The sequence below is a fragment of the Eublepharis macularius genome, chromosome 3 (assembly GCF_028583425.1).
Source record: "Eublepharis macularius isolate TG4126 chromosome 3, MPM_Emac_v1.0, whole genome shotgun sequence".
In the NCBI taxonomy this organism is placed as follows: Eukaryota; Metazoa; Chordata; class Lepidosauria; order Squamata; family Eublepharidae; genus Eublepharis; species Eublepharis macularius.
Genome location: NC_072792.1, coordinates 99,592,374 through 99,615,549, shown reverse-complemented (window position 1 = coordinate 99,615,549; position 23,176 = coordinate 99,592,374). Strand labels below are relative to the sequence as shown.

Sequence of the window (23,176 nt, the reverse complement as noted above, 5' to 3'; positions counted from 1 at the left end):
TAATGCCATCTAGGTTATTTGAAACATAAAAGACATTTAAGTCTGGCAAATTATATGAAGCGTTAATTTTGGATTTGGAGGTGTTTGAGAATAAAGCCAAAGATTTACAATATAAACACTTTTACCTTTCAACTTCCAGTTTAATGGCAGAATTATCATTTCAATTTTATTGAAGCAGTGACATCACGAGCAATTCAAGTATTTTGCTTTCAAAATGAACACACATCATTAAAAGACATGGCAATAACTTGTACACAAATGCTTTTGCAAAACTCAGTTTAAGATCTACTATCTTTTCACTTTGTTTTCAAAAATATTTATCATGGTCAAAACATTGCTTAAGGATTTTTTGTGTTCCGAATGTCTCCTCAGCCCACATGTACAGTTTTCTAGAAGACTGAAATCTTAATGTGAAATCCTAAGCAGAGTTATTCCAGTCTAGGCCCATTGATTTCAATGGGCTTAGACTGGAGTAACTCCGCTTAGGATTTCAGAGTTAGTCTTGAATCTTTTTAAATGTAGGCCAAGCAGATTAACAAAAATTCAGACAGATGATTGAAGCAAGTTCAAGACAAGCTAACGAAAAAGCAGGGATATAGCCATTAGTACTATACATATATATGACATCAGAGGAATAAACAACTGCCCATAATGTAAGAAGTATTCAAGTACTGTGCCTAGCAGCTAAGAAGCACCAACCCTTCAAATATTATTTTCTTCTGAAGAAGCAGGTTAACCCTATTGATATTTGCTGAAATCGTGTCAGAAGCTACATAAAGTAAAAACGAAGTTATGAGTATCAATATATTTGTATTTCACTAATGTTTAGAAAACTAAAAATGAATTGTAATAAAACAACAAAACAAGATGCCCAAATAATCTCTAACTCTACTGCAGTGTCTCTCCCTCCCCACAAAAACTGTACAAAAAAGGTCAGTTTTTATGGTTTTAGCAAGAAATCTCTCACAATGATTCAACATTGTTTCCAAGAGCCAATAATAGAAGTGTGTGCACAAATAATATTCATAATTTTTCAACCAGTATTATGAAGAGATGCAAAACTTGATTCAACTACTGATAATCGTTGCTCCAGTGCTTTCAATATTGTTTCTGCCTGTTAACCAAAATAAAATACATCATTTAAATTAATTCATTTATAAGATACATGTCCCAGTTCTAGGAACCCATGAATAAACTGCAAGGTCATAACATGTTGTTTAATGATTCTCCTTTCCCCTTCAAAATGTTAACAGTATGGTAAGAGGACAGTGGTTATCACTAGAGATAGGTATGAACCAGGAAAATTCCACACCATGCAGTTCATCGTATTTCATGAACCATGAACTTTCACGAACTTGCCCCAGTTCACGAACCAATTCATGAAAACGTCACTTCTGGGTCAGCAGAAGGTCTGCAGAGCCCACCCACCCCCATTGCCTAGGAAACTGATTGATCGGCGCCAGACTGCAACGACGAACTGAAATATGAACCAAACAAACTGGGCTAAAATTCATCACGGTTCATGAGAAATGAGCTCCCACAAACTGTTGGTTCGCGAACCATGCACCGGCCTGTTTCATATTTCGGTTCGTGCCCACCTCTAGTTATCACATAACAGAAGGTTCCCAAAGGCCTCATCCATGCCTAACAAGTGAATGATACTGTTAAAGGCTGAAAGCACTGACTACAGAGCTCAGTAGAGGCATGTTAGAATTTAGCATATTTGCAGTACTTCGAGATAGTTATTGTCTTGAGCAGAAGCATACACAGAGGAACCAAAAGATGTCCATCTTTTTTTTAACCTATTTCCTCTCAAGTTTTACTGAAATGAGGACCTCACTTATTGACATACAAGAGGGTTTTAAGAAGGAATCATCATCATCAGTCATCATTATCATCATCATCACCACATTCGATTTATATACCGCCCTTCAGGATGACTTAACACCCACTCAGAGAGGTTTACAAAGTATGTTATTATTATCCCCACAACAAAACACTTTGTGAGGTGGGTGGGGCTGAGACGGCTAGAAGCTGTGACTGACCCAAGGTCACCCAGCTGGCTTCAAGTGGAGGAGTGAGGAATCAAACTGGTTCTCTAGATTAGAGTTCCGCACTTTTAATTACTACACCAAACTGGCTCTCATATATTTCTAGTCTGAAAAACAGCAACATGTGAACACAGAATAATCATCTTACCCTCTCTAATGACTCTTCTAAACCTGCTCGACTTTCAAGGGTGAGGGGTTCCTCGTTAATGTTAGCTTTTTGTTCCGAGGATCCTAGAGTATAACTTCAACAGTGAACAGTTATAAGTAGTATGATGGCTATGACTCAAAAAGAGCCATAAGCCTGAAACATATCAAATCAAGTGCCATTTAGCATCACGTAGTTATGTAAACAATACTTATTGCAAAGTATATACTTAACAGGTTGGTCAATCCTACCCAATAGTTTTTTGGAAATCATGAGGGTTTGTACTAGGTAGAGTTTACCAGTTTGCCTAGGTCAACCTCCACCAGAAAAGGCAGAGCTATCACAGTAGGGCTGGACTCATGGGGGATTTCAAGTAGGCTTATGACAACTTGACCAGTAGAATTCTATAAGAACCATGCCTAAAATTAATAGTAATGGGACAATGTATATGAAAGGGTCACACATCTAGAACAATGACACTAAGTATGTTTGCAGCAGTGAGAAGATGTTAAGTAAGGGGGAAAAATGATAGGCAAGAAATGTTTACAAAACAATGGTATTCCTTTATTAGTTATTGGAGTCAAATGTTTAGCAATAGATTTTACTTAGCACTTAATATAGCTTATAGGCTTTATACATAACTTCTTTCCACTTTCATTGAAATAATATAATTTTATATTTTATGTAGTTTGTATATTTAAAAATTGTAAATTAAAGAACTGTCACATCTTAAAAGCAGTAACAAAATTTATTAATTCAGTGCAGTAGCTATGATCACAATGACCATAACTACTCCTATACTCTCTTTTGTCTTCTCATGCTTACACTAATTTGTATAATCCTACAGGAATATCTGAATTGTGTTCAATGCATATTATAAGAATTTTAGATGATCTTATCAAATGAGTATGACCTATAAGTTCTCTCTTGACAGAAGTAGACCTTTCCCTAATTTCCCATTCCCCAGACACTGTCTTTAGTAAAGAGAGCAATCCAACTGAAAATCTTTCATCAGTTTTACTGGCAGAAGTTGAAGGCCTTCACGTGATATTAAAAAAAGACTAGTTTCCCAAAACATACTTAAGGTACAGTTTTGTATTTCAATGGTTGGCAAGTAAACAACTGAAATTTCCATAGATGGTACAACACAAGACTATAATCTCTTTGGAAATGTGTGTTTTCTTTTAGTGCTAATGAATAGATTGGTTTCCAGAGAGCATATACATAAAGAGAAAGGTGAACATAGGAGGGATTGGAGCAGTTCTCTTGCTACTGCTTGAATGCTCATGAGAGCAAGTGCCATTTCTGATGTAAGAAGGATAAACATGCACTAAAATCAAAGAAGTCTTGAAAAGAGCATAAAAATCAATGTTTTCCAAATTCCTTGTACATGAGAAATGGTTTCAAGTTTGAGGACAAGTGTCTAGAATTCAGAACATTCCAATAATCGAATTTATTAAGAAAATTGATCTAGCTAATATTTTTCTTACCTTTCAAGGGTATCAACATTTAAACAAAATAAATCTCGTTTATAATCAAGATGTCTTGGGGTGCATCGGTAGATGCTTCCAAGCGTCATTTTGCACCCAGAGCAAAACAAGGTTTCAAATAAGCTGTAAAGCAAAATATTTAACAACTTAGCTAACAAATATTTAACATTTACTAATTAGTTCTTAAAATATTTAGCAACTAACCCTACACAGTGTTGCCTATTACTGTTCTTCAAGGTTACATATTATTTTCTGTACAAATGAAATAAATTGTGCTGAACAGGTAAGCAGAAAAAGTATAGCTTCTGCATACTTTATTCTTACAAAACAGCTTCTTCTTTCTCAAATAGGTAATGACTTAATGATGCAGTAGATAAATTCTCAGAATGAAGTGCACTTTTCCTGTGCTTTCTGCCTCTGTATGGCTTGTGGGCTGTAATATAGACTAAGTTAGCTGTCTTGCTTAATCAGAGAAAATGGACTGAAAAATACAATTTTTAATATTACCAAAATTATATTATACACATATTATCCTATTTGACCTCAAAAGTTTCAGGACGGGTAACAGTGACTTCCTCTTAACCTTGCCTCTAAATAACAGGATTTCTGTTAGTCTACATGAGTATTTTAAGTCAAAGGTTTTTTATCAAAAGGATGAACTGGATCTTTGAACATCTAATTTTCACTTGATGATATTCCTTACCAGCCATATTCACCTGCCTGGCTTGAAAGTCTTTGTTCTTTGTCCACTGAAACATTGTGAGTAACACCTGAAATAGGAGGGGAAACACATAAACAAAAAACCCAATTATTATTATGAGCAGGTTGGACATTCCAGCAAAGTGAAACATATAAAAATCATAAGAGGCCTTGCCCAACATTGTTATTAACCACCAAACCACTGGCTTAATCTCTGGTGTATTACATAAATGCTGTAATTGGAGATATTCTATCCAGGGGATTTTCTCTTGAAGTTTAGATTCTAATTGCAATTTATGGCATATTATTCTATTATTAACAATATTGCTAAATCTTATGTTGTTTGTTTCTTTCCAAAGCTTATATGAGGTACTTCTCAGCACAGGGGGAAACCACACCAGGTTGGTAAAAATAGAAACCTTTGGGAAATGCCTTTTCCTAAAGTTATTCCACACCTTCAAAATGGTCTCTAAATATGGATTCGCATTGGTTAACTTTGGTCTCTGACTATGTGGTATCCACAGAATTTCTCAGTTGAAAAGGAGCAGTAAAGGTTTCCTCAATATATTTCCAATCAGTGCACATTCCGACCTCATTATATTTAAGTACATTTGTAAGAATAATGGCCTCATGATAAGTTTTAATATCGGGAATTGACAAACCTCCTGATTCTATTGGCTGCCTTAATGTCTTAAAAGCAATCCTTGCAGCCTTATAAGTCCACATAAATTTAAGTAATAAAGCTTGCCATCTTGATAACAATAATATATGTATATTAACAGGTAAGGCCCTCAAGATGTATAATAATCTTGGAAATAAAAAGGATTTTTATAAGAGAAACCCTTTCAGGCCAAGATAAATGCATTGTTTTCCAATTCTGTATTATAGATTGAATGGATTTTACTACATTCAAATGATTGTATTTTATAAGATCTGTCAATTTTGAGGGAATTATTACTACGAGGCATTTCCAATTGTTATTGGCCCAAACAAAATTAAAATTACTATTAAAATAAATTTTATCTAGCTCCGACAAAGTAATTGAATAAAGGATTGTTTTGTTTGCATTAACTTTCAAACCAGAAACCCTCCCAAATTGTGCCAATAAATCCAGAACTGCAGGGAGTGTAGCCTTAGGGTCTGTCAAATACATAGTGAGGTCATCAGCAAACATACTAATTTTCATAGATTTCCCCCCGATTATGATGCCACAAGTTGACTCAATCTGATGGATCAAGGAAGCCAAGGGTTCCATTGTCAGTGCAAAGAGCAATGGCAATAGGGGGCAACCCTGTATAGTGCCCCATCAGGAACTACAATGCCAAGATCACAGCGATACAACCCGGAAAATCCACAACAACCAACAATAGTTTTTCTCTACACAATCGAAAGCTTTTTCTATATTGATAGCTAAGATAAATGTTGAGGATAAACCATGATGTCTAGCATAGTGAATATTAAGTCTATGGGCCAATACTGAGACAAATATTTTATAAACGCAGTTAAGTAAGGAGATCAGTCTATAGGATTCGGTGCTTAGTGGATCTTTACTTTCTTTGTGTATCACGACTATATCTGCTGAATTCCACGAGGCTGGCATGCCAGATTCCATAACACCATTACAGATTTTGACCAAATACAGGGCCAATAACCCTGCAAATTTTTTGTAGTACTCGCTAGGATACCCATCATGCCCTGGAACTTTACCGGGCTTCAGAGATATAGTAACTTCCAATACTTATATCGTAATTAGTGCCTCTAAAAGTTCTCTATGGTGGAGACCAAGTGTTGGGAGGGAACTACAACTATTTAGAAATTGTTGAATATCAATATTTTGAGGACTGGAAGAAGAACAGAGGTTTCTATAATACTTTTTGAACTCCTGCATAATATGAAAATTATCACAATGTATTTGATCCTGATCATCCCAGATACTATATATAAATCTAGTAGCTCTCTGCTTTTTAACTTTCCATGCTAAAATCTTCAAGGATTTTTGGCTTTTATACCAGTGGGCCTGCTTAAGGTTTGATCTCTAAAATGTATATGTTATTAATTAGTTATGGCAGGCCTAATTCATTATCTTTTCATAAAACTTGGATGCGTGATTGTGAGAATTTTTTAACAGATTCAATTTGGGAAAGTATTTGGTCATCTCATCCCCTCCATACTAGCTCTTTAAATTCGGTATATCAAGCATATACATTTTTTGCTAGATGGTACTCTACTCCAACTAAAATAGCGCATATTAACCCGAGATATAGTTCTCATTGTTGGTGAGGTCGTGGAGGGAAGAGAGCTTAAATTCATTGTTGGTGGTCTTGTCCAGTGGTTGTTAAATTTTGGGAAAAGACTGTGCAACAAATAACTTAAATTACTGGACATACAATTCCATCACGATACAATCAATATTGCTGAATATTTTTGGGGATTTAGACATCCCTAATATATGGAAAAATGTAATGGCAATGCTACTGTTGGTTGTTGTGGATTTTCCGGGATGTATCGCCGTGGTCTTGGCATTGTGGGATCTCTGTCTTTCGGTGCTACACCTCTGAAGATGCCAGTCACAGCTGCTGGCGAAACGTCAGGAACCACAATGCCAAGACCACGGCGATACAGCCTGGAAAATCCACAACAACCATCGTTCTCTGGCCGTGAAAGCCTTCAACAATATAATGCTACTATTGGTAGCTAAAAAAGTAATAGACTCTCATTGGAAGGCCCCCCCAGTTACCAGAGATAAAGGAGTGGTACATGTGCCTGTGGGATTATATAATCTTCAACAAAATAGCAGATGTTAGGAGGTCATATGAGTATCCTATGTCAGAGTCAAATTTCCTGAGTAAGCGGTATTCGGTATTGGAAAAACTTTTAAAGAATGAAAATTCTCCATATTCCGTTTGTAATCTTCATTATTTTAATTACATTTTATTAACTTAATGATTAAGATTTGTATAATGCGATGTATATTTTTATGCAACTCGATTTTGGAATTCTGTTACCTTCTGTAGTGAGTTTTTCACAATACAATTTTTCCAATAAATTTAAAATTTTTTTTTTAAAAGGAAACAAACACCCTTGGTGGCCAGGGGGGGGGGGTTGCTAGCCTTCAAACCTTGGTTTCTGTCAGTAAAAGCTGGAGAGGGGCAGGGCCTTTTCCAGGCCTATTTTGAAAGGACTCATTGAGACCAGGCCTGGCAGCAACCACTGAGTGACTTGATACCATGTGACTTGCATGACTTACCCAGGCCCAGATGCTTGCTACTGTTCAACAGCAGCCACCCAATGAAAGACAGTGAGGTTTAGTCAGCAGAATTTCACACAAGGATCTAGGAGACTCAGGTTTGAATCCGCACTTTGCCATGGAAGTTTGCTGGGTATCTTTGGGCCAGTCACACATTCCCAGTTTAACCTACCTTACTGAGTTCTTGTAAGAATAAGTGGTAGAGAGGAGAATGATGTAAGCTGCATTGGGTCTCCATTGTGGAGAAAGGTGGGGTATAAATAAAGTAAATAATAATTAGTTAATAATTAGTTAATAATTATAATAGCTAGGTGGGTGGATGGGAAAGAGAGAAGGAAGCAGAGAAATGTGAGGATATAGGAGTTGCCAGGAGGAAGGAAATAATCAGAAAATCATTGAGTTGGAAAGGGTCTTACAGACCACCAAGTCCAACCCCCTGGCCAATGTAGGAACAGCCTAAAGCATCTCTAACAAGTATTCAACCAGCTGCTCCTTGAGGACTGCCAGTGAGGGGGAACACACATCCCCGAATTACTCTTAATGTGAAGTTTTTCTTAATGTCCAGCCTGTACCTTCCCTCCTGTATTTTAAACCCATTGTTTTGAGTCTTATACTCTGTTGCCCACAGAAACAGCTCTTCCCTCCTCTAAGCGACAGCCTTTTAAGCATGTCTCCCCTCAACCTCCTCTTCTCCAAACTGAACATTCCCATGTCCCTCAGTCTTTCTTCCCTGGGCTTGGTCTCCAGGCCCTTGATCATCTTGGTTGGTCTCCTCTACACCTGTTCCAATTTGTTCACATTGTTTTTGAAGTGAGGCCTTTGGGTGCAGTTATCCAGCTAGTTCCCTATCCATCTAACTATCCTAGAGTCCAGTCCACAGTCCACCAGTTTACCCAACAGAACATCATGAGAAACCTTGTCAAAAGTTTTACTGAAATCCAGATGAACTACGACAGCATTTCCAAAAGCCAGTAAGCCTGTCACTTGATCATAAAAGGAGATGGTCTAGCAGGACCTGTTGAGGACAAATCCATGCTGACTTCCCCATATCAACATGCTGTCCATCAGATGCTTGCAGACTGACATCCTTCATAGCTGTTCCAGTAACTTCCCTGGGACAGAGGTCAGGCTGACTGGCCTGTAGTTCCCAAGATCATCCTTATCATTTTGTATGATTTACCTTAATATTCTTGTTTACTGGCGTATAAACACCAGTTTCTTATTCATGTTTGTTTTTAACTTATCTAGAAAACTAATAAAATACGTTTGTTAAATTCCACTGAATTAGCTTTGTAAGGTGCAGTTAGTATTTTTATTGTATTAGCAGCTACAACAGTCGAGAAGGAAATATGTAAGAGAAACAGTGATCCCCCCTTTATAGGGGTGATGCTGATTGCAAACCTCAAACATACCTTGGGCACACCACTAAGCAGCAGCCAAGTAGAGCACTAGCCCACCACTGTACTTTCATTTGAGGAACCCCCTTATGCAAACAAGCAGACCAATTTCCGTACAAAAAAATCAAAATGTCCTTTCTTTACTGGCTTCCCATCATCCCCTGAACTCAAGGAGGCTTACTTCTTAAGAAGTCTCGTTATTAAAGCCGAACCTGAGGTAAGGAAGGATAAAAGGCCGATCCCAGCAGAAAGAAAACAGCGGCCCACACAAACCACTGGATGCTTCCTAAATATAAAAGCGGAGGGGAAGACCGAGAAAGAAAACCCGACGAAGGGTGGAACGCAAACGAGCGCGCGCCGCGCAGGAGGAAAGGAACGACGCGCTCATACACGCGCCCGGGAGGTAGGCGCGCGCTTCAGCTGGCTCACTCTTCAGCAGGATACAGTTGGTGGTCTTGTCGCTGGCCTCCCAGCTGAGCGTGTCTCCCACCGGTCGTTTGCAGCCGGCGCACAAGAACACCATGGGCGGCTCTTCCGACTGGGGGGCTTCTTGGCCTCCGTCCTCCAGACTACCTGGAGAGCAACTCAGCAACCAGAATGTCTCCTCTGTCGGCAGAGCCTCCATTCTCTTTCAAGCGCCCCGCGCCCCACTCTGCGCCTCCTCTGTGACGACACCGCTCTAGGAGGCAAAATAAACTTCCTCTATGGCTCCGTGCCGCTAGAAGGGCCGAGGAGACGCCCGGGCGTTGGGTTTGCTCTGCGCCTGCGTCGTCTCCTTGCTTCGGCGTGTGGCGCTTTGGCCTGCCGAGTGCTCGTCGAATTGGTGAGGGGAAGGAAGGCGCACAGAGCCGGATGAGCTCCGAGGCTGCCTCGTGCTATTGGCTGAAGGTCGCTGTTTTAGGGCTGCTGCCTTACAAGGGCGTTCAAGTTCAGTAGGACTTGTTTCTGAATAAGCCTTTATAGGATTTGATTCTATTGAGGCGGTTTATTAACAGATTGTGTGTAAATCTGGTATACCACGCGCGCTTCCGTACATACTTTTAAAAAAAACAGGCTAGCAGTGGAAAGTACTGGAGGATTTAGTATACATGTAAAATAATAAAAGTTTAGCTAGTTATTCCCATAGCTTCTTAGACTGGACGTAGGCAGTATTTCTTGTTAGGGAGTTAAAGTTCTTATAATGAACATCGTTGCTAATTTTATACGATGTTATTTGGTACAGTGGTTTGAGACTACGATAAGGGAAAGTGCTTCAAATCGTCACTCTGCTGTAAAGTGCCCTTGCGCCATTGATTAGGCTGTTGTGACAGAATAAAAGGAAGAAGGGAAGAATGGTGTATACTCCCCAAAGCTGCTTAGAGGGAGAGTGGGATAAAAATACACTAAATAAATAAAAATAATTATAGTGGTGAGAGTGTTGGACTTGAAGACATGGAGCCAAATGAGATTGTGCTGAATGTGACTATGGGAGGCCATCTTTCTCCAGCCTAATTTATCTCACGGGAATGTTGCAAGGATAAAATGTGGTGGGAGTAGGAACATGCAGTGTCCTGAACTCCTTGCAGAAAAGGAGGGACAACAGTTTAGTAAAACCCTAGCCTTGTATACTCTTATTTGTGTGTATACTGAACACAGATAATGGGGGACAAAGGGATGGCACCTGATAGCCTTAACATAAAGAATGTACCTGCATACAAACTGTCCCAGTAGGACTGTTGTGACGAACTCAGCGTTACATGCTGGGATTCCTAGTCAGAGGGTTGTGATTGACAGGTTTCCTCCCCCCTTGTGGCTGGCCTGGAATGGCAGTTGGGGATGGAATGTTGGGAGAAGCTGTCAGTTGGGAGTTGGAGAGAGAAAAACTGCTAAGTGAGAAGGGGGTTGGAGCCTGGCTTTTGACCAGTGAGGGTCAGCCAGAAAGTCCCGTGTGTTTTGTGAAGCACTTACAGTCCTAGGACTAAAGTGGGGAAAACCAGCATAAACCTCCTACATAGACTCAATAGATCTGGGAAGTATAGAGGGCCATGGAAGGAGGTAGCAAGGAGTCTCCCCTTCAGTGCCAGAAACCGGATTATAGTTCACAGCTATAACACCTGCCCAAGATCTGGGAAGGGTCTATCTCTGAGGAGCGCCCATAAGTCTAGAGAGGAGGGAAAGTCGTGTTGTGCTTTTACTTGACAAGTGTAACATCTGTGAAGCAGTGTGAACCTCTAAAAGCAGCCTGTAACCAAATGTGTTGTGCCTCACACCAGTGAAGTTGTTATACCAAAACCTTTCTGTCATTTCGTTCAAATACGTGCCTACCTGCCTTTTAAGTTCAACTTCTGTTAATAAACCTTCAATTACATTTTTGAATCTCCCCAAGCCTCGTGTGCCAGTTTCTGATAAAGGGAAGCACAAACCCTTGATCTATCCCCTATGAAGACTTGGCTAGGTAACCAATGGTAATATTCATAAGGGTGGGACAAAGAAGAACTTCTGAAGCCTAAAATCAAACACGCTACCAAAGGCTGCCCAGCCCAGTATACAACTTCATAGGCTTACAGAGGAGAAGATGTTACCTCGGGGTAGGGGGAAGCTCTGCCCAAGCCTGAGTTTGACGTGGGTTTGTGGCAACTGTATTGTAAAAAATGGCTCAGAGAGATGTTTTGGTAGAGGGGTGGAAACTAGAATAATACTGCATACTGTTGATACCGATATGTTCCTGGGAGTTTCCACATCATTCAATATGTCAATTTACTTGTTTCTGCTGTTTCATTTCTGTATTGGACTTAATACTTGTTTTTAAATTACTGTGTAATCTGCCTTGAGTCTCAGTGAGAAAAGAAGGGGCTATAAATAAAAATAAATTAAAAAATAAATTCTGCTATGCACATACAGTTAGTATGCACTTAAGCTCTTTGCCAATATTATTCTGAATGTGCAAAGGTATGGGGGAATTTAGTGTATATTGCATGCATCTGTGTGCACCTATACACACTGTATTCAGAGCTTTCAGGCTACTGAAGCTCCCTTAAAAAGTACTGACTGTTCTCTTAAGTGTGTGTGTGTGCCGTTAAGTCACAATCAGCTTATAGTGACCCCAGCAAGGGGCTGTCAAGGCAAGTGAGAAGCCAAGGTGGCTTTCTTCATTCATTTATTTACTCATTCATTCACTCATTCATTTTATTTCTAGCCAGTCCTCACCATGAAACAGGCTCAGGGCGGGTTACAATAAAATGCTCAATGAGCATTAAAACATATGAAATACATTTAAAACCAAAAACCACCACAAATATATACAGATGGTGGACCCCCTCCATAATATAAACAAAGCAGGACAAAGGGGTGGGGTGGGGGCACAGTTTATCATAAACTGGTGATTGCACTTACAGGGAGGCAGATGATTACGTTGCTCCCCTGGCGAGAGACCAGTAGCAAAGCTTCTAAACGATCAAAGACTGGCCTCAAACATAGACTTGGCGGAACATCTGTCTTACAGGCCTGCCAAAAGAATATAAGATCCTGGTGGGCATGGGAGTCCTCTGACAGAGAGTTCCACCAGGTTGCGGCCAGGACTGAAAATGCCCTGGCCCTGGTCGAGGCTAGCCGGGCCTCCCTGGGGCCAGGGACCACCAGTAAGTTCTTATTTGCTGATCTTAATGCTCTCCGGGGAGAGACGGTCCTGCAGGTATGCTGGTCCCAGTCCATTTAGGGCATTAAACCTTTAACCTAATCTAGAATTTGATGAGCCCGTGCAGCTGTTGCAGGATGGAAGTAATGTGCCCTGTATGGTGAGCCCATCAGGACACTTGCAGCAGCATTCTGGACCCACTAATTTCCGGGTTAGACCCAAGGGAAGCCCTGCATAGAGCGAGTTACAGTAGCCTATTCTGGAGGTAACTGTTGCATGGATCACTGTAGTTAGGTCATGGGTCGACAGATAGGGCGCAAGCTGTCTGGCCTGTCGAAGATGGAAAAATGCAGACTGGGCAGCTGCTGTGACCTGGCCCTCCATTGATAAGGAGGAATCCAGTATCCGAGACTCCAGACTAGAGATGGGCACAAAACGAACCATGGAACAAAATTCCATACGGAATGGCTGGTTTGTTTGCACCGAAACACGCATTCCGTGGGAACGCATGTTTACGGGACAAACGAGTTTTTCCAGCCATTCCATGGCTGGGTTTGGAGTTTCACAGACTCCGCGCCAGTTTTAGCCCATTGGTTGAACCCAGTGTGGGGGTCTGTGAAACTGACAGCCCCTGCACAGGAGAAAGGGGCTGTCAGTTTCACAGACCCTGTGTGGGGTTCCGCTGATGGGCTGAAACCGGCACGGGGTCTATGAAACTGACAGCCTCGTTCTCCTGCTGCCCAGGCTATCAGTTTGTCTGTTTCACAGACCCTGTGCTGGAACAGTGCGGGGGCTGTCAAACTGACAGCCCCAGCAGCAGGAGAAAGAAGCTGTCATTTCATAGACCCCTTGCTGGAACCAGCGTGGGGGCTGTGAAATGACAGATTCTTTCTTCTGCTACCAGGCAGCAGAAGAAAGAAGCTGTCTGTTTCAAACGCCCCGCATCAGCTTCAGCAGTCAGTGCAAGGCGATTGAAATTTTATTCTATTTATTTATATTTCAATTTATATGCCACCCATCCTCAGGGGCTCTGGGCAGTGAACAAGTTAAAATCAATAAAAACAAGAAAACAACAATACTAAAATCAACATACAAAACAATATTGAAATAAATTAACCAAGTGCAATGGTGGGGAGAACCCCCCCCCCAAAGGTGGAAGGCCGACATGGCATCGCCCCCTTCAACCACCGAACGCCTGGTGGAACAGCTCTGTAGAGATATGCCACGGAACAACGAACCACGAACTGGGAAAAGGTCCGAAGTTCATGGTTCAATGTTCCATGGAATGCTACGAACCATGAATAATATGGTTCAGGTTTTTTTGTTCTGTGGCTATCTCTACTCCAGACTGATGAAGCAGGCACTAGCGGTGCCCCATCAAAGGCCAGGGGCTGGATTCCCAAATCTGGCAATCCCCAGCCCAAGTACAGGACCTCCGTCTTTACCGGGTTCAACTTCAGCCGGCTCTGCTTTACCCTCCAGCTACAGCCTCCAAAGCTTTTACTAGGACATCAAGGACAGAGTCAGGCTGGCCGCCCATCAGCAGATACAACTGGGTGTCATCTGCATATTGGTGACAACCCAGTCCGAAACTTCGCACCAACTGGGCAAGGGGGCGCATGTACAGGTTGAATAACAAAGGGGAAAGTATCACTCTTTGTGGAATGCCGCACACCAAGGATGTGCAGATAAGCTCTCCCCAAGCGCCACCTTCTGTCCCCGACCGTGGAGAAAGGAGACAAACCACTGCAAGGCAGCCCATCGGATCCCCACCTCGATGAGGCGGTGGGTCAACAGTTCATAGTCAACTGTGTCAAACGCTGCTGAAAGATCCAACGATCAGCAGCACTGACCCGCCTCGATCCAGGCGTCTGCAAAGCTCGTCCATGAGGGCGACCGGCACTGTCTTCATCCCATGTCCCGGGCAGAAACCAGACTGGAATGGGTCCAGGATGGAAGAATCCTTCTGGAAAACCTGCAGCTGTTCCGCCACCGCCCACTCAATCACCTTCCCCAGAAACATGAAGTTCGAGACTGGTCAGTAACTGGATGGATCGGTGGGGTCCAAAGATGGTTTTTTTCAGGAGGCCTCACCACAGCTTCCTTTAGCGCTCCAGGGAAAACTCTGGAGCTCATTGATTGATTAATAATAGCCTCCAATTGGGCCCCCAACCCATCCACTTGCCATTGCCTTTCTCTGTAGAGTCTTCCTTGGTGGTTGTCACCCATCCAAGTACTGACCCCACATAGCTTTTGAGATCTGATGAGATGGCTATACCATGCCTTTGTACTTCCCTGTCCTCTTAAGTACTTCATTGTTTATTACTCTTTAGCCTGCTTTTCTTTGAAGGAGCCCAAGGTGGTGTACATGGTTCCACAGTTATCCATTTTATCCTTACAACAACCAGTTAAGCTAAGAGAGAATGATTGGCCCAAGGACACCCTTGGGTTTGATGATGAGCAGGGATTGGAACCTAAATCCTAATCCAATTCTTTAAGCACTACACCACACCTGGTTATGCTGCTAGTTATTTATTGCAAAGATTTTCTTTCACATCTTCGCTGGGTTTTTTTGGTATCTTTTATAGTGCTTTTTTATAGAATGAGCTACAGCTAGTACATAGGCAAAAGATAATTACATTTGTCATTTTGTCATCAATCAGCTGTCATCATAGGCTGACCCTCGCTGCTGCTGAATGGTATCTGGTGTCTAAGCAGTCCTTGAGAATCACTAGATGAAAGAAACATTCTGCAACTTTACACAATCCATTTAGGCAATACCCAAAAACAGTTTCACAAAAAGATATGTTCATGTTAGAGTTCTGAACTGGCTGAGATGCACTACTGAAATGGCTAACACAACAAATTCACTGGATTATGTTTGGTCGTACGAATATTACATGGGCTATCTCGATTTACCCTCAGTTGATGCAACAAAGCTGAAGGCGCACAGATGTAAGTATTACTTCATGCTTCTTATTCATAGATGAAAAGTTAGACAAAAAGAGGAAAAAGTCCTAACTCTTTCAAATATAAAACAGTTTTATCATAGGGATTAACTATAGGGAATTATGTAATATAGATCTGTGAACCCACAGCATTAATCTTTCTACACCCACCTATGATATGCCAACAGCTTGAGGAGAGCTGTTTTTACGGCTGATGCAGGATTGTCTGTGCAACCCTATGCAGAGTTTCTCCAGTCTAAGTCCATTAATTTTAAACACATTTTACAAAGAATTGTGCTCCACCCTCCCCCGTTTCTGCTAGAGCCTTTTTCTGATCATTCAGTCTATATACATGTGTATGCAGGCTGGCTCCTCTAGACTGGGTTTTGTGATAATGAGTCACATCATAGCTTTTATTAACACACAATGCCAAATTGACATTTCTAAAATGCAATATTTTATTGCATTTGGTATAAAATAACTAGATTTGAAATTTTAAATAATTGTAGTAAATGAAAGCTTGCCTCCTACTATCATTTATTATGTTATGTCAAATTGCTTGTTTTGCTTCAGCATTGTTTCAGCTGTATCAGCTTTGTTTTCAAATTTCTTCAATCTATACTCTATAGTATTGTTTATTGAATACCTCAACTGTTGATTGCATTGAACTACACTGTGTAATCTGCCTTGAGTCTCAGTGACAAGGTGGATTATAAATACTGTAAATATATAAATTAAATATTAAATTTTAAATAATATCAACCACTTATACATGTTAAACTAAAGTAATATATTGGTATTCATCTGAACAGTCCTAGGTTTTAGTTTTTCAAAGGTGGCATTAATTATGTTGCATAAATATTTGTTTATTAAGAGGGATGAGTGATTGATTAACAGACTACTGACAATCTTGCGAAGGCTGTGAAATACCAAAATAAATGTCATCTTAGGTAGGATTTTTGGAAAGAGTATATTTGCCAAGACGTCTTCCCACGTACATCCCACTGTAGTTCAGCTGTGTACAAAATGAAAAAAAGCTTTCTGTAGATGCTGCAATTTTTAGTTTAAAAAAGCATTTTAAATGCTCTTAGATCAACCAGATACACTACATGCTATATTTATTTCAACAGATTCAATTGTTATAGCCTTTTGGATTGGACTTGCTGCTTTTGTGGCATTTCTCTTCTTTATTTTGTTCTGCATCTCTCAGACTGGTTATACATCAATAAAGTAAGTAAGGAGCTTTTTGTACTGTATACGAGAGAAAGCCCAAGCTTGTAGGAGCCTAAGAAATACTGAATTTGGTTTATGAAGCACCCTAGCTAACTTGAATAATTTAGGAACAAAAATGCTCTGGCTATGTTATTACTATCATACTTTAGATTTTACCCCATTACACTTGGCTGCGTTTTAGATGTTTGCAGTTTACCATGTTTGTCTTATATAATCCATCTTGCACACACTTCCTCAGAGTCAAACTACTATTTCACCCCTTTCGTTGCTCTGACCATGCAGCATCCCTCCTTCCCTACCCTGGCTTCCTGTCTGCTCTTGGATGCAGTACATATTCCTTGTCTTACTTTCAAACTCTTCCACAGCACCCCCTCTTATCTCATGCATGCTAATACATTGCTGTCCATGACCTTTGCTTCGCTAGCTCCACTACCTGCAGCCTGATGCGAACTCTCCTTTTAAAAATCAGTCATAAAATCTTGCCATTTCCCCAAAGGCTTTTGGCAGCCACTTAATACCACCCTCTCCTACTGAAACTGGAATTTCTGTGTATGGAGGAAACATACTACACTCTTCCTTACTCCTGATCTTGTGATTCACCTGCAAGAAAGTCATGGCCCAGCTTTTTGGTCACAACCTTTAAGTTTGAGAACCACTGCTTTAGACTGATGTTTTTCCAAATTCCTGTAACTAGGAAACCCTCAGCTCAGCTGATACATAATTTATTTAGCCCATTTTAATGCTGCTTTTCTACCCAACAGCGTCACAGGGTAGCAGACATTCAAAACCATTAAAATAGCTTTTAAAAATACACATTATACACCAATTGAATAGAACAATTAAACACAATTAAAATACATAGAAGAAGGGTCAGTGAGAGAACGCCAAACAAATATATCTTCACCTGCTGGCAGAAAATAATGATGAAGGGAACAGATTACTCTTCGTAGTTTTGGTATCACAATTGAGAAGGCCCATGTTCAGATTTTCCCCTGACAGTACCCAAAGAAGGGCCCCTGAAGATGACCAGAGTGATCAAATAGGTTCATATGGTAGTAGATGGTCCTTAAGGTCCCAAGCTGTATATTTATTTAAGGCATTTATTAGCTGGCTTTCCACCTAGATGTACTCAAGACAGTTTACAATATAAAACAAAAACAAACATAAAATTACATTAAAAACACAGTTTAAAACTATCCATACATTAAAAAGCAGCTAAACAAAAGCTATTCCAAGTAAAAATTCTTCAGCTGCCTCCTGAACATGTGTGTGTGTGGGGGGGGGGAGGTGCACTTCCATGTGGGAATTGTTCCATAATTGTGGGGCTGTCAGCAAAAAGGCCCTCTCCCATGTGCCAACAACTAAGTTTCTTTGGTTGATGGGATAATCAGGAGGACCTCTCCCTGTAATCTTAACTCCTTCCTTGGCAGGAATGTATAGGAGAAAATGGTCTTTCAGACACCCTGATCCCAAGCCATGTAGGGCTTTAAAGGATAGAACCAACACGAACTAGGCTCAGGAGCATTTTGGTAGCCAGTGTAATTGCTGTAATATTTGGGGTCACATATTCCTGATAGCTGACCCCAACCGGCAGTCTAGCATTAGACTGCACTAGCTGCAGCTTCAGAACAGTCTTCAAGGGTAGCCCAAATAGAGTGCATTGCAATAGTCCAATTGAGATGTAACTAAAGCGTGGATCACTGTGGCTAGATCCGACTGAACCAGGAATAGATGCAGCTGAGCAAATGCTCGCTGGCTTTCTAAAGTGATCGCTGAGTCAAGCAGTACTCCCTAAGCGGTGAACCTGACTTTTCAGGCAAGGGTAACCACATCCAAGACAGGAGAGATCTCACATCACTGGTCAGCCTCTCTTTTAACCCAGAGAATCTTTGTCTTGTCAGGATTAAGCTTTAGCTTGTTCATCCTCATCTAGCCTATTACTTTAAAAGTCAGTACTAGCACTTTGACTTGGGTCTGGAAGCTGATTGGGAGCCTGTGTAGTGGAACAAAACTGGAAGGATATGGTCCCTGTCATCTACTCAATAGGATTCCATACCAGAAGGGGAGCTCTGCATAGAGCACATTGAAGTAGTTTAATCTAGATGTTAACATGTCTGGTAATTTATTTATGTCTGTTATGGAATTTCTATATACGACAGAGGTTTTTTAAGCATAGTTGGTGTTGATCTGTCCCTCCACCCCAATACTTCACTTTAGAACATGCTCTCTTGCAGGTATACATTGCGGGGAAAGAGCATTTGTGGCAGATAAGCTGTGAGTTGGTAGCCATTATTGATCTTGGGTAGTCCCTAATAACGAATATTCAAACTCAGCTTAGCAAATTTTTCTTCACAGGAATGGAAGACCACACAAAACATTTCCATGGAATTATTCAAAAAATAAACATCAAGATGTGGTTACTAACCATGCTGGACGAACCCTTACAGAAAACCAAGTGGAAGAAACAGAAGATTCAAGTTTAAGTCGTGTACAGAAATAGAATGGCAGAAACTGGTGGCCTGGGAGAAATTGTGGGAGGGATGGGAGTGGAGAATGATTTCGAAATTCTCCCTCACAGATGAAAAGCTCATTCAACATGTTACTATATGCAAGGCTTTTTTCTGGGAAAAGAGGTGGTGGAACTCTCTATTACCACATGTGCGCGCTCCTGGAAATGCGTGATGACATCACTTCCGGAAGTGACACCACCTGCCAGAACCCAGTGCAATGCATTACGACAAGATAAATGTAAGCTTGGAAAATTACACTGTTATGAGAAAGGTTTTTTTTCCTTTCTGTATCTTCTACAAAAAGTGAAATCTTCCATTCCCTTTCCCAAACATTTCATTTCTTTGGAATCATATTTTAAAATATGCAAGGAGGGGGCCTCTAAAAATCCAAAACCCATCTCACAAATCTAAATTCTAACAGATTCCCTCTGCCAGTGTAGAAAAAAAAATCAAAAATTCTTTCTGAAAATTCCGTAGAGTCTGAAATGCCTAATCTAATGAATATTGAATTTTCAAATTTTCAGTGGTTTTGCTTTACTGGAACAATTCAAAAGAAGATACTCAACTTTAGATGCATTAGATTTATACTTAGTTTAAAATGGCTTTTTTATGTTGCCTGCCAACTCTACCTTACCAATGGCTAAGTTGTTGTGACGTTGTGAAATGCTCATAAATATTCCAATGTTCCAGACACCCATATGTCCACTGAAATTTCAGTGATGTTAATCAGCTGAGAGTGGGGAGAACCATTTGAGTTACAGCTATTAAGACATAAGAACACCTATATGCTGATTAATATATTGATGAAAGCCTTCTGTCACTTGGACACAGCTATGCATTCCTAGCATAAAACTGGAATAACCATAACTGATATTTTAACGAATGCAAATAACCATAACTGATATATTTAACTAACACAGAACCAATCTGCATTCAACAGCTGTGGGAACCATAACAATGTCAACTTCAGTCAACTAAAGAATAAAAGAGAGAGAGAGAGAGAGAGAGAGAGAGAGACACACACACACACCACACACACACCCCCAATGAAAAGAGAGCAGAATGAACTTAAAGCAGAACACACAGCTCCCACCCCCATGAAAAGAAAGTAGAATGAACTCAAAGCAGCTTAGCCTCCTCTGCAGAACCCACGCCAGGCCTGAGCACTGTCTGCTCTCTCTCTCTCTCTCTCTCTCACACACACACACAGAGGAATGAAAAGAAAGCTGAATGAACTCAAAGCAGCTTAGCATCCTCTGCAGAGCCTTCAGGGCCGAAGGAGGAAGGAATTACATGGGCAGATTTCAGAGCTGCTGGAACACTGTTCTGGGGCGTTCCCCCTCAAAATAAGCCCTTAGTGTTTAGGGGCTTAAGTAGACCCCACATATTTTTTCCTTTTTCTTCACCCATTCAAATTGGCATGCTGGTCGATTGACAAGTCAAATTATTGACAGTCTATTTTTGACTACAATTAAATGTTCATCTTCGTTCTTCTGTGCCTCCACACATGGGACTGCGCAGGCGCAGGCCAGCCGCCGGAGAATTTTCTAGAGCTTCCATGGCTCCGAAGGGGCCGTTTGTCGCGCGCCTCAGCGACCGTTTTCCCGCCCAAACGGTCACGTGATCCTCCAGCGACCAACGGCCCCTTCCCTCAGTTCTCCCTTGCCGCCGCTTGGAGAGAACGTGAGCTTCGTTGCTCTGTGCTTTTTTGTGCTTCGTGCTTTATTCTGACTGATTGCTTGGCTTTTGACTTCGGACTTCGTGACCTCGACTATTCTTCGGATCTCGTTCAATCAAGAATGCAATTGTGCCAGCTTATCATGTCTATTTTGTTATACTGCAATTTGTTAGCAAGAGCAAAAGATCACTTGCAACCTAGTCCTGTAGAAAATCATAGCCAAGCTTGTCTTACTGGCCACCTGCTATGACTGCAAGAATTGGGCTGCTGCTGTTTATTTGCTTAGCACCATGGTCTTTAAAAATTCTTTTTTAAAAAGATTTTTAAAACAGGTCTTTCTAGGTTTTATTTTCATATTTGTGTGGGTTTTTTTGTTAAACTAGGCTGGTGTTAGAGTTTCAGGAAAGAATCCTAATTTCCTAATTCAGGTAAGAATCCTAATGTATAGAAACTTTGCTTTAAATGGTTGATTTAATTATCTGAGTCTAAACCTCGTTTTCCACTTGCAGAAGGGCACATCTTTTGGCTGAGCTGGGGCAATTATTGCTGATACTGAGCATTTTACACATAAAGGAATATATTTCTGTGTGGTTTTGATGTCTTTCCTCCAACAACACAGCCTTTAGATTGTAAGCCCTGTGATACAGGCTAGAACTCTGACATTAAAATAATGTTAAAACAGTTGTACAATGTCAGCTATACAAGTCTATTACTGAATGTAGTACTATCAAAGGAAAACTGGTTTACGCATTGGGTTTTACCATAATTTATTGAAAAAGCATATAAATACATATATATATACAAGGTTAAATTCACATTCTTAAACCCATTAATCAGAGTTGAAGACTCAACATGGATCAAATACACTCTTCTGTCCATACAATGTTCTCTGTTTCCACATTAAATTGTGCCTAGAAACAATATTCCCATATAACCCTCTGTTCCCACATTAAACTGTGCCTAGAAATAATATTCCCATATAACAACACCCTATTTGAATGATCCACTGAAAGCTTTCTATCTAAACTCCACTGAAATAATTAGAACATATAAGAAAGCCCAGCCCCTTAATTCTCAGGATATCACAGAATGAAAGCTTTAATGGTAATTTATTCACATACAAAACAACTCTGTTCAAGGAAATGGTAACATTTTACTGATGTCAAGACATCATTTAAAAGTTTTTGGGTGTTACCAACACTTTGTTAGTCCATGCCATTTTGGTTTTAGTTTTAGTACAGGCACAACTGCAATTAACTTGTCTATCTTTAAGTAAGTGAAATTTTGCTCACTAGTAGTAATATATAAAACAGCCATAATATGTTACTTTTGATACCTTATGAAAAAAGTAGCCAAAAATATTTTTTCAAAATCCAGCATTGTCTTATATATGGCATCGTTTTAAGGCAGCTCAAAACTTACTTTTTACAGGAGAATTTTAAAAAATCCTTTGAATCTATGTAGATGCATACAGGATAGCTTAGAAACCAGATATTTAAGATTGCAAGGAATTAGGAAGAATTAAATATGAATAAATGTTTTTACACAGAGAAACCATAGCTTCTTCAGGTTCTCCCATTCTGTGACTGTCACCATTTTGTTCTCCATTGCTTGCTCCACAGATCAGTTTAACATGAGTTATAAACATATCTAATTGCTGTGCTCCCAGCCAAATATCTCTAATATACAGAGATGTGAGGAATATGCCTGCAGCTAGGAAATAAGAAAAACATAGTCACAATCAGAAGAGTTCTGTTTCAACAAAGTAATGAAGACATATCTCTATTATTCTTTTACTTGGCATCTTTTCAAATGGCAGGGATTTTATCATCTTTCATGACACTAGTGTTTCATAGAGGGATCTGTACCATTTTCTTTAATAGGTGCCTGAGATAGTTAGAATATATTAATACAGAAAAAAATTAACATCAATAGCACAAACTTTATTATTACCAACTACACTCTGTGCCAGCCAGCACAGGTTTATTTAATTTCCTCAAATCAATGTTCTAAAATCAGTGGTCTTCAACATGGTGCCGAGGGGGGCTATAACTCTAAAGTATTTCCTAGCGTCCATTACCTTATTCCCTAAAGCAAAGAACCTATCCTGTCCATTTCACTGGAGTAGGAGGTACTTCAGAGAAGCCCAGGATGCCTTTGTATCT

The 23,176-nt window shown here is 40.3% G+C and overlaps 3 protein-coding genes across 3 annotated transcripts in view; 1 reads left to right on the top strand and 2 right to left on the bottom strand.

The window, feature by feature from the left end:
- Positions 1-119: 119 nt before the first annotated feature.
- On the bottom strand, positions 120-9,752 carry MIS18A (MIS18 kinetochore protein A). Its single transcript, XM_054975129.1, has 5 exons — positions 9,459-9,752; positions 4,390-4,456; positions 3,687-3,809; positions 2,200-2,293; positions 120-1,114 (listed from the first exon to the last, which is right to left on the bottom strand). The coding sequence occupies exons 1-5, from the start codon at positions 9,652-9,654 to the stop codon at positions 1,034-1,036; spliced, it is 561 nt and encodes a 186-aa protein (XP_054831104.1). The 5' UTR covers positions 9,655-9,752; the 3' UTR covers positions 120-1,033.
- Positions 9,753-13,807: 4,055 nt separating this feature from the next.
- Positions 13,808-19,323, top strand: MRAP (melanocortin 2 receptor accessory protein). The gene is made up of 4 exons (XM_054974410.1): positions 13,808-13,957; positions 15,417-15,597; positions 16,721-16,820; positions 19,179-19,323. Exons 1-4 carry the CDS (start codon positions 13,808-13,810, stop codon positions 19,321-19,323), a joined length of 576 nt encoding a protein of 191 aa, XP_054830385.1.
- A 2,448-nt stretch (positions 19,324-21,771) lies between these two features.
- The window catches only part of URB1 (URB1 ribosome biogenesis homolog), an 81,307-nt gene continuing 79,902 nt past the window's right edge, over positions 21,772-23,176 (bottom strand). Inside the window, exon 39 of the mRNA XM_054973596.1 lies at positions 21,772-22,724. Within this exon, the coding sequence (XP_054829571.1) occupies positions 22,507-22,724 (218 nt within the window). The 3' untranslated portion in view covers positions 21,772-22,506. The remainder of the gene's footprint in view (positions 22,725-23,176) is intronic.